This window comes from Cryptotermes secundus, unplaced genomic scaffold (genome assembly GCF_002891405.2).
Source record: "Cryptotermes secundus unplaced genomic scaffold, Csec_1.0 scaffold414, whole genome shotgun sequence".
In the NCBI taxonomy this organism is placed as follows: domain Eukaryota; kingdom Metazoa; phylum Arthropoda; class Insecta; order Blattodea; family Kalotermitidae; genus Cryptotermes; species Cryptotermes secundus.
The window spans coordinates 441,431-453,609 of NW_019743151.1; the positions used below are offsets into that span (position 1 = coordinate 441,431).

At 41.9% G+C, this 12,179-nt stretch overlaps 1 protein-coding gene across 5 annotated transcripts in view; it reads right to left on the bottom strand.

Annotated features, from left to right (window-relative positions):
- LOC111873860 (hepatocyte nuclear factor 4-gamma) overlaps positions 1-7,136 on the bottom strand; it is a 156,697-nt gene extending 149,561 nt beyond the window's left edge. For all 5 annotated transcript variants that reach the window (XM_023868897.2, XM_033755235.1, XM_033755232.1 and 2 more), the window contains exon 1: positions 6,953-7,136. In XM_023868897.2, coding sequence (XP_023724665.1) covers positions 6,953-7,055 — 103 coding nt within the window. In that variant the 5' untranslated portion in view covers positions 7,056-7,136. The remainder of the gene's footprint in view (positions 1-6,952) is intronic.
- Between the last annotated feature and the right edge of the window lie 5,043 nt (positions 7,137-12,179).

Sequence of the window (12,179 nt, forward strand, 5' to 3'; positions counted from 1 at the left end):
AGACTTGAAAGGATTCTGACGATGGTGTATACTGTACTTCTTTTGGTTTATTTTGGACTTCACCCATCGTCTGGTATGTGAAAGACAAAAAACCACGACGTTTCGGAGACTGGATCTGTCTCCGTCTTCAGGTGGATAGGGAAGGATAAACCTACTCAGTTGGGCCCCTTAGAAAGAGCTAGTCCAAATCACTGATAGTATCTAACATGCATTCTTTTATATTGTTCCACTGCGCTTCAGCATTTCCGCTTTCACCTTCAATTGCACCGAGTTTCTCTTCTAGGGTCTCCTGCACGCTTTGTCTTTGAGCATATAAATTCTCCAAATCCCATCTGGGTCTGCGCTTTCGAAATCTTATAATTTTCTTCAACCTGGTTCGGAACTTGGCAACCAGTAAGTTGTGGTCAGAGTCAATATCTGCCCCAGTCAGCGTCTTCACATCCTTCACACTGTCGTTTAGAGAACGAAAATTCACAGGGGGTAACAAATGTACTACTGTTTTAATAAACTGCGTTAAAATTGTGGCATGACGCCTGAAAGCCAGAATAGTGGAGTCAGAGTAAGTCCATTGCTGGCATAACACTCGTTACCGCTGCAACGAATAGACAGTGAATAATCCATTGCTGGACAACGGTTTGGTAAGCACGTTTCGTGTAAACGGAAAACAGAATAACACGAACTGTTCGAGGTGGTGGTCTATATCTGGATCTCCTGGGAGTTTGTTCAGTTCAGGAGAGAACCCCGTGTGGAGGCGGGTTAGAGTACCTCCATCGTAGCCCTGCGAGTCGTAGGAAGCGACGAAAAGGGAACCCAATGCCTAGGGGTATAACTGGGCCACCATGTTCCTGGGGGATATAAATACGGGGACCTAGCCCTCCAGGTTGGGGGAGTCTCGAGTCTGAGAGAGTAAAATGTGGTAATGAGTCCCGCGGGACTCGGACCTGTGAATGACTGCGCTGGCGAGACCAGCATTAGTTTTAAACGACCGACCCAGCCTCTCGTGGAGGATTATACATAAGTGAGTCTTCAGTTAAAAAAAAGTTGCTGGTCGCGGGTCTCAACGTGGTTGTCGCCAAGGCAAACTGACCCTGACTCATTCGGCATTCGTAAGGGAGTTAGAGAATTCGTGAGAAGTTCAGTGTTAACCAGCGGCCAACGGAAGTGGAGAAGTGACCGACTCGTAAAGCAGAACCAAGTCAGTCACAGCGGAAGAGTCCTGTAAGGAACAGAGCGAGTCTTAGGCAGCCGTTGATTGTGAGCTGTTGCAATTGGTTGTAATGGTAACAGAAGTGCCAATAAATCCAATCATCCAGTCGAGAACCCCTCATACTCGTACGTGACAATATTAACGTTTATTGCAAACGTCTTGACTCGAACTAAGTTCACTTGGGAAATCGATAATACCTTTATTATCTCCATTATCTTCATACATGTAGTGCCATGCAAACAGACCCTGTAAGACAACAGGATGGCAAGATAAGAAAAGATGAAGGTGCAGTGACGAAAGAGCTGTGGTCATTGCAGGAAACACCCGCACCCAAACCGGAATGGACAGAAGGAACGAAAGGACTCTCATGAGATTGGGAGCAGATTAAATGGAGATGCTTCTTATGGCTCACTTCAGGATCTTTTGTGTTGCAATGTAAGAGGTAAAGTTACTGTACTTAGACGTAAACAAGTCGCTGGCTTTCCACCGCAGTGGCCCGGGTTCGATCCCGGGGTCTGGTCAAGTGGGATTTGTGGTGGACAAAGTGGCCCTGGGGCAGGTTTTCTCCGAGTACTTCGGTTTTCCCTGCCAATCTTCATTCCACCAATTGCTCCACAATCACCCTCACCTATCATCTGGGGCTGGCACAACAGGCCAGAAGTGGCCTCAGTACAAGGGACTTAGTCCCACCCCACTAGCAATAAAAAGAATTAGATGTATACAAAACACCGAAAGTTTAAAACACAGTCTACAAAACTCTAGCACTAAGCTACAAGCCGGAAGGTCGTGGGATCGAATTCTGATGAGGTCATTGGAATTTGTTTCAATTTACCTCATTTTTCCAGCCGCACTATGGCCCTGGGTTCGACTCAGCCTCTAATAGAAATGAGTACCAGGAATATCCTTGGGGGTAAAGGGCGGGTGGCGCTTAAGGCTGACAACCTTACCGCCATCTATGAGCCGATTGTCTAGAAAATGTGGGAACCTCAACATTTCATAAACATTTCCATGGTCTGTTACAGGGATACCTTTACTTTCTTTACTACAAAACTCTAATCAACCTACTTTCCTTATTCTGAAAAAAAAATAAAAGTAGACTTATGAGATCACCATGCTGTCTGTGTCTGTATTTCTATTCCCCCTATCGTTGCTACGCACCGGCTCGGTAAAAACGTTACCGATGCAACGAATACATACGCAACAATAGACGAACTGTTGTAGACGAACTAGGTGATCCTTGTCGTATCAAGGCTAGTAGGTGACAACGAATAACTTCTTTGCGCCACTCAGGGAGCTTCTTGTTTTTGCTTGTCACTTTATTTGGGAAGGAAGAATATAAACTGAGTGTGCTTACGAACAAGTACTGAAGGAGCTACGTTGATCTGAAGGGGGCGAAATAACAGGGGGTATAATATTTACTGTTACACTGATGTTATTAGGATGCTTGAGAGATGCCGTATCGAAATTTTGGATCGCAAGCCGCAAGGATACATGGACTGAGACGGAGGATAATAATAACACGGATCTTAAAGAAGAATGTTTAGATTCATCTGGCTCAGGATAAATTTCAATGCTGCGCTTTTGTGAATACGGTGAACAACTTTCTGGCTCCAAAGAAGCGAGGAATTCTTATCATATCATGGAGTTTGTCAAGCAGTCAATGATTCAGTCAGTGAGTCGGTTAATTTGTGGGTTGTTTTACGATTCTATCTTTATTTAAACCACATAGCTTCCAATGATAAGACGATTAATGAACTGTGAATTGCAAAGGACTCGAAGGGATGCTGTCATTTCCTAATCGGGGTACGGTAACAGCATTCGCCTAGGGGGACAGGGTAAAACCGCGAAAACCCTGTCAGTATATCTGGTTTCTCTGCCGAGAACACCTCCCGAATACATGTCAGAGTTTTAACTACAAGTAGTCTGCTTGGCTGCTTGGTTATTTGGTTAGTTAGCTACTTAATTAAATAGATATTTTTTGAAAGAAACAAAATATCCTTTGTATCTTTAGAACGTTGAACGTGTCGTTCTCCAATGACTGAGAAGATTGAAAGAGCCTCAGATATTTTTCCATGGACGCTAGAGGGCATAACAAAGTAACCAGAAGAAATGTCTTCTAGAAACCCCGGTTAGGCTGCGAGCTGGCCGCCACGTACACAGTGAACTACTGCCCAGCTGGGACCTTTCCGCTCTTATCAGAAAGCACAAGATGATTGTGTAGGAAAAGAAAAAGAAAACAAGATGATGAAGAGAGATTAATGATTGATTGATGGATTCGTAGATTACTTAACGAAGCTGCTTCAACTCTGCATAACATATAGCGTTGAATTAAACATGGAGATTATCTTAAATACCTGATAGTTAAGAATTTATAAGGCGGTAGTTATGGCTAAGGAAGACGTTATCCCTCCTTGCGCATGAAGAGTCTGAGGAAAACTGTGAAACATCTCAGTCAGGATAACCAGGAACCCGATCGAGATACAGACTGGGTATAAATGTAGTGCGTTTCCACTAAGCTAACCGGCTCGGTGAAGTTACTGATTGTTCCTTCAGTTACTTGATAACAGAGTTCAGCTGCACATGTTATGGCGCCTCAAAATCTGGGCGATTTTGAATAATGAGTTAAGAAAAACACGTGGAATGAAGTGGTAGTCAGCTTTCTAAGGTTCTTACTAACATTCTTCTAGAGCAACTGAGGAAAACCAAAAGAGGCCATCTTGTACAGGATAGTCAGCTTTCGGGCCAAGATAGGAATGCCAACTCTGTGACGGCAACAGAAACGATAAGAAAGATAATAATCATAATCATGAACTGTGCAAAATTAACGCGTTCCTATTTCATTAAATGATATTCATCATTTTTAATGTAAGTCACTTTCATACCTATGTCATACAGAAATGTGAGAACCGCAAGAAAACTTGTGCCATGGTATTCTTACAAGGACACAGCACCTCGAACAGTGATCTTCTTGGTGGAAGAGCTGTGTACTAAGCAGGATACGAACTGTAAAGTTGACAAGAGACGTGTAAGCACAGTAGTGACACTCCAGTGCCGGCAGTTGCATCAGTGGAGGAAATCTATTGACTTTCTTTTCAGCAGAAATGTTAAATTGGAGTTGTAAACAATTGTGAATCTAACAGTGCATTTCAGTCGACTAAAACTCTAGAATCCACACAATCTTGAGTGATCTCAGGACCCACATACCTAAATACGGAGGGAGATAACACTGTGCAGTCCTTGTTACATAATAGTCCTTCGAATCCTAATTGAATAAAAGAGTAATCCTGACACAGGCCACCGTGTGTCATAATTGTATCCGTTATTTGAACGAAGGGATCCGGTCTGTCCGTCCGCCCGCCCTGGAGTATTATCACTGAAGATACTAGACAGATTGAGAATAAATTTAGTATTATGACCTTATCTGAAACTTATTGGGAACATTTAATGTTGGTTGGAACAAGCCCAACGAAACACTTACTTTACGTAAAACTCTAATCTAATTACATTCATTTCCTCAGGAAATAAATCTTACGGCGGCACAGAACACAGACTCCATTTAAATCATTAGTCGCACAGTGCTGTCGGACATTTGGCTGTGTAGCCTTTCACGGTTTCATGAGATGAAGAGAGGACTTCATTGTGAAGTGCAAATTATATGTAAAATGTTTTCCCATCTGACGAGTAGGCCTAACAGGAATGTACAGGACAAGTAGCAGGATCCTTGATTCATATTCAGTAGGTCCCGGGTTCAAGACTAGAAGCAGAGGCCGGCTGTTCTTGGGTTTTCCATCGTGTTCTTCAGTCCTCGCACGCAAGTCCAGGAACCATGACATCCACATCCTTTCGAATTCATCATTCATTAATCATCCCACCATTAGATGCTACACCGTCACAACTACTGACATCGCCCCAAGATGTGCTACAAATAAACAAATAAATGACGTATGGCGAATAATTGATTATCTGCAGGAAGAATAAGACTGCAAAAGTGTAGCCTCAAGAGGCTTGTTCCGCGAACATGTTAACATCCATGCCTAAGTATTTATTGCGATATTTTAATCATTTATTCAGTTACGTTCAACAGCGTATTTGTGACCTTATATAAAATACTATTTTATTTAAATGTATATTTATATAAGTGTAGAATTATAAATATGCCATTCACAGTGGCCGCGCGGTCTAAGCCACGAACCGTCTTCCTCCGCTCGAACACTGGAGTCGTGGATGTAGGCAGAGGCCTTGCGATGGGCTGATCCCCCGTCCAAGGAGTCCTACCGATTGTGTATAGGATTAAGAAATTGAAAAAGCTGCCAAGGTCCAAAGGGCTGTACAGCCAGAGAGAGAGAGAGAGAGAAGAGAATTATAAATTCCGGAGGTAGGGCGGCTCTTTTAGGTATTGTTGAGACTAAGAGACTTTGGTAATCTTCTCGTGTGTTCCGAAAGCCACTATTCGTGGCTGAATATACAAGTTCGGAAATGTACACATATCCTTAAAATATTAGTTTAATTGTGTAAGACAATGTAACATTTACGGGAACACTGTATCTAGCATAAAACCTGTGTTGTATTCTTCTCCACGAAACTGTCCGAAATATTTTCGCTTCTGTAAATATTTAACATTTTGTGATCGGCATACTGGCAACAATGCACGTTGGTCTTTATGTAAATTGTAAGATACTTCTGCCTGATTGTAACCAAAATCAGAACATTTCAAGAAATTTTAGTAAAACTCTCTAGTGTCAAATTTCTCGAAAATCTCTTCAGCGATTTTCGAGTCGTGTCATGCATAAGGAAAGATCTCAGTAGTCGCTCCGCGAGGTTGTTGGGAACACATGTAATGCTTGTAATTTGATTTGATCTGCGACAATAGATTTATGTCTGAAATAAATTAGCATCAAGGCCGATACGGTGTACAAAATCGTAACGAAAGCACTAGAAAAATAAGTGTACTCCGTGGGAGAACCTTTACATTTTTGTTTAAACAACTACCCTCCCATCACCTGTCCACTTTCATCCAAACAGTACTGCGCCGTGTGGAGTCTCTTAATACTTACACCGTTTAGCGTATTTCGAAGGCAACAGGCGAAATTTTTCGTTTGACATAACTTGCAGTTTTCCTGGCCTGACATTAATATTCTGCACCGGTATTTCTACCGTCACATCGCCACGTGTGTCTGATAATTTCCAGAGTCTGTGGACGAATGTGATAATCACACAGCTGTTTATTCCTCTATAGCTCAGAAAGGGAGATTATTACAGATGCAAGAGAGAGGTCACGACATCCCGAAACTGATATTTCTCGTGTTATAAAGAGCAAGTAACTGGGAAAGTAAGAGCAAATAAAATTAGCTAGACAAGGAACAAATTTGTCGCATGTCCACACATGTACCACATCAAACAGCTCGTATGTGAACGTGTAAGAATTGGGTTCCTATTATGCAGTTAAAAATTAAAATTATTACGGGCCTCAATGATAAATAAACTGCAGGAAACATGGTATTGTTGGTTTTTAAAAATACGATTTATAAATACCGTATTATAATTTTAACTCTGGGATTTATAACGGAATTTCCTAAAAAGATAGTAGTAAGTCTTGTTCAATTGCATCATATCTGTTTCGTCGCAAGGTTTATAGCTGGTCCTGGTGTTGACATCAAAGTTACAGAAGTCGTGTCGCAGGACGCCATAATTATTGCGCGTACGGACTAAAAGGGTCCATGTAGCAACTGATTCTTGCGCTCTTACCTTGCACCGCAGCCGCTGCATTCTGGACGATGACCGACGCTCCCTGGAGTTGCCCAGGAGTCACCACAACACTAGACAGCATCACCTGCTGTTGCTCATTCATCAGGTCAAAGGTCACCTACAAGTTGCCTCTTCCAAACCTTGCCGCCACATGCAATTCGTCGCTTTCTTCATCCAACCAATCGCTCGGACAAAGAGCAAGCATACTGCCTCGACTGACGAGACACCTACCTCATTATCATATTACTAGCATCTTGTGCGCGCGCACTCTCTTATCAGCAGGTCGTGTACAGAGTAGACACTAGTAGGATAATCAAACACAAAACTTTTCTGTTTCCAGTATTCTTTTTTTGATTTGAATATAGGTTACTATGAACACTTTCCTGTAATTTTATTTATATAAAGATACGAAAACGAGAACGCAAGCAAAGTCGCTTTTGCGAAAGTTCCTGGTGTGTGGAAGAAACGTTTCAAGCACTTCGTACGTTCCTATTTTGCAAGTCACTTGTCAAATAAAAACAGCGAGAGTGTTTGTTAATAATCTCTGATGAAAGAAACGTCCTGGTGCTTCCATCAGTGTGTACACGTGGCTCTGATATGCATGAAGTCCCCTGAAAAATAAGAGTCTTGATTCAGTGGGTTTCGTCTTGTCCCTTCTGTACCGCTGTTCTTCTCCAAAGTTTTCTGTTGTATGCATATACAAATTATTAGTAATGTTCATAATGTTATATTCCAGCATCCGGTTACACTGCATAGATCTGACTGAGGATATTTTGTGCCGTCTAAGTCCAATGTCGTTCACTATTTCTTTGTATCCTTTTATTGGACACTACATGTTTCGGCCTAACTGGCCATCTTCAGCTGCTCACTGTAATGCACTGCATTGCAGCCGATGGCCTGTCCCGGCTTACCTTATTCTACAAAGTTCTCTTTTTCTTTCGGGCCTATTTCTCAGTCATCATAATTATCTCACTCTGAAGGTGAAATAGCTTGTAGATCTCTCCCTACGAGTTCCAGATTTCTCATCACTATAACTTTCGGAGTGAGATCTTCACGAAGGTCGGTAGGACGAATTAACTCCACCTCGCTTCGACCAATGATTGTGGTGTACGTTAAGAAAGCAGGTACTCTTCAAGCAACCTGATATGCAGTTGGCAGGCTCTTTGTTGCTCTCCCAACAAAAATCCGCGTTCGGGTAAAGAATTCCCAGACGTTATGGGTGAACAATTTGAAGGGTTACGATACTGAACCGCATGACACTGTTGCTTCTCCACACCATTTACGTACACGTAAAAGATGAATCGGTCCTCGGCTTAAATACCTTGGTCATGAAGATGCATGTGTGAACAGTGGCAAAGCTGTACGATTTCTTAACCTCGACTCCAAATGGAAGTGAGTGACCAATTAAGCGCCCATGATCCTTCAACTGACGATAGTCATTGGCTGTAAACATGGTGCCTCTGCCGGGAATCGAAACTCCGGACATCCAGTCCATAGACAGTCAAAAAACATCTTTCTTCTGTCCATTACTTAGTATGCATTTCTTCTTTCTTCATAAGTACAAGACCTCAGGCTCTAGAGGCGAGGCCGTGACTTAGTCAAGATACCAGTCAGCCTGACTGAGGGTTCCGCGGTCAGTCTCAGTTCCTGCGGGCTAATTTCGGGAGTGTAGCTCTATTAGGCCATGACCTCTTCCCTCTACTCGTCTCTCATCCTACGGTCCACGTCAATTTGAAAGCGTCGTTCAACAGCCCAAGAAAAAAGTAACAGGCCATTGCTTTTCTGTGTTGCCTGACCTCGCTCTCAGTGTCCATACATGGTACAGTTGGTGATATGAGAATTGGCAGGGGAAACCGGAGTACTCGGAGAAAACCTGCCGCAGTGCCTTTTTGTCGATAACAAATCCCATATGACCCAGGATAGAACCCGGGTCGCCGCGACTAACCACCCGAGCTATGGGCCTGTCGCCATTTCTTTTCCACACGCACATATATCGGGGGTCGTATTCATTATCTTCAGGGTTCTATATCCTGTAACCCAGCGCTCGGGAGTCCAGATTACTAAAAGCTGCGTCTTCTGAAAGAGAAAACAAAAGACAAACTACACGAAACAATGTATGGAAGTAGGTTTGGTATGTTGTCCACACTTACGTTGTTATACACTTCTTGCACGAAACAATAACATCACTAAGGCCTATTCACACTCTAGGTAGTGACGTCGGCGAACAGAGAAAATATTCTCAAAGTATGTTTTAGCAGGTATTTTCACATCTTCAGCCATCGGCACGGGGCGCCACCCATGTCGGCGCAAGGAGACCTGTAGTATTGTGTAATGCAATTGACTGTGGCAGGCCAATGTGAATTCTCAAACAAAATGTCGGCCCACTAATCGGTGAAGCTACGTGTGCTGTCAGGAGGTTCTGCTTGTTTGTTCATCAGCATATTTCATCTGAAATTACTCCTGCATCTAAATTAAACTTTACACGTGAGATTTAAAATTAAGTTTATTTCAGTCCAATGTGACATATATTTACTTCACCACTTCAGCACTCTAACATGGTTCGATTCTTAATGAATCATCATCGGAGGTATACCACTACGATCGGGAACCCACCAATACGTAAATGTTTTTATAAGACTATATACACTTAGAACATTTGTGATGCTCGCTATATGCAGTTGTTCATTTTTCCATAAACTTTTATAATAAGAACATTCTTGAAGTATATTACTTAGAAGTGAAGTAGTTGCAATCACTTCCATAAAGAATAGTTTAAAAATGTAATTTTCCACTGCACTGTATATAAAATTCAATTTGGTTCACCACACCAGCCTTCCTTTACGTTAAAATTATGTTATGATGTGTGTATAAACTTATTTTTAAGTTAGGAAATTTGTTCGTGAACCGATATGGGTCGTGTTTTATATTCCTTGGTAGTGGATATGTCGTCTGTCCCTGTTGGTGATGTGTTCTTGTTTTTACTGGTGTAGTTTATATGCGTGCTGTGTTGGTTTAAATTTGTTGAACCTATTTGATTTTGTCCGAGATAAACAAAACTTACAAGAAGCTCAAATCTAACTTATTTCATCTTAAAAGTGACTCATCATTTAAACAGCCAATATAAAAAATGCATAACTACATGCATATGTTTAATGTGGGTCTAACATATATTTAAAGGAATGCGGGAAAAGCAATGTAACCTTCTATGCAAAACTTATCTACACTGCTGATTAGCATTGTCAAGAATAGAATCTATGAATATATTCATTGTGGTAGATCTTCCCTTAATTACATCTGTTAACAACAGGTTTTAACCTGTAATAAATGAACACCGAGGCAAAGAAGGGATGCAAAGAGAAAAATCTGAAACTTTGTGATTATTGTGCTCTTAGAAAGTATAAGGAAATCTGCTTATTTGGTATTTTTACTTATTTTTATGTACTACATATGTCTTGTAAGTATGAACATGATACCACAAAAATATGTTGCACTTTCGTAGAATGTTTCTTAATCTGAAGAATTAAAATTATTTGAAAAATGTTTCATTTAATACCAAGTATTAAGAGATTCCAATCTAATACACATAATATTACAATACATATATTGTGACATGAAGCCTGAACGCCGGAAGTGTGCAGTCAGAAAAGCACAGCAGAGCCGAAATCCATTGTTATGCAACGGCTTGTTAAAAGAGGTTTCCGGGACAACCAGCTGGAACAGGTAAACACGGCGGTATTACAAGTGTATCAGGAACAACGGATTCGTGAAACACAGAAGTGGAACTGTTGGTGGCGGCGTTCTTTACTCGGTGACCTTGAAGCTAGTTCGGTCCGAGATTCAGAGAGCCAAGTAGAATTCGAGAGAGAGAGAGAGTGCCAGAGGACTGAGGTTTGAGGGTGGACTAGTAAGCAGCGTTGAAGAATTCATTTTGTGTGTTACAATTACCGCAATCCTCAGAGTGTTGTAATTACCTGTAGTTACGCGTGTGAATATCCAGTAAATCGATTCGCCAATCCAAACTCCGCCTACAAGTCGCTAATACACGTGGCATGTCTCAGCACCTAATCCCATATTGGGGCGGTTACGCTAAATTCTTCATTTGTTTTAAAAATATTTCAGTCATTCTAGCGAAGCTGTGATAAGGATGAGATGATAGTGTAGGCCTACACACATGTTCCCCATCTAATGTAAACACAGAGTGAAAGAGGCTTATTCTTTTTTGGCACGTGTCGGCGATATAAGAAAATTTATGCATTTTTCTTTTTGCACCTTGCCTTCCGCATGAAGAGAGACTAAAGTGAATGGATTCTTGCAGTTTCGCGAGTTCAGCTGTTAACGGAAATTTATTTAAAACACTGTCTTCATCATGATTGCTTTTATTTTTCACGTCTTTTTGCGAACTGAGCCTCCTTATTACTCGTTTCCACATCAGAGATAAACAATTCTCTAGCTTCATCTAGCGATGCTTTATTAAATATTTATATTTCATAAAGTCGAATGACTCTGTGACTACGAACAGTGAACTGAGAAGAGCAGGGGTGGAAATGACCTGACCTAAGTGAGGTACTATCCCAGAACTTGGCAGGACGGACTGAAGTAAAACACGAACAACCTCACTCAAGATAGCCAGCCACTACACCGGAGAATTCAGTCAAAATGAACACCTTGCTTCCATACCGATCCTAAGCCGTATACGAAGTGTCTGCCTTCAGTATTTTACGTAAGAAGGACACTGCATGCAGACGGGCTGTTGTATTCGCACTGTTAATGGAATGGGCGATTTCTCTGGAACTGGATACAGCTAGCATGGTACAAGTATCTATATACTATATTTACGTTCCATTGGGTTTTACGGGGCTCTTCCCTAATACATTTCAAAGCGGAATGTCGTTTTGTGGGGGCACGCGGTAGCATAGTTGGTTGAGGCACTGTGCTACAAGCCGGAAGGGCGCGGTTTCCATTCCCAACGAGGTCATTGGAATTTTCAATTGACCTAAACCTTCCAGCCACACTATTGCCCTGGGGTCGACGCCTCCTGTAACAGAAATGGGTACTAGGAATATTCTTGGGGGCAAAGGCCGGACGGCGCGTGAGGCTAACAATCTCACCGCCATCTGTTAGCCTACTGTCTAGAAAAATGTGGGAAACTCAACATCTCACAACCCCATGGGCCTCCACGGCCCGTTACAGGGATACCCTTATTTACTTACTTACTTTAAGGGACACT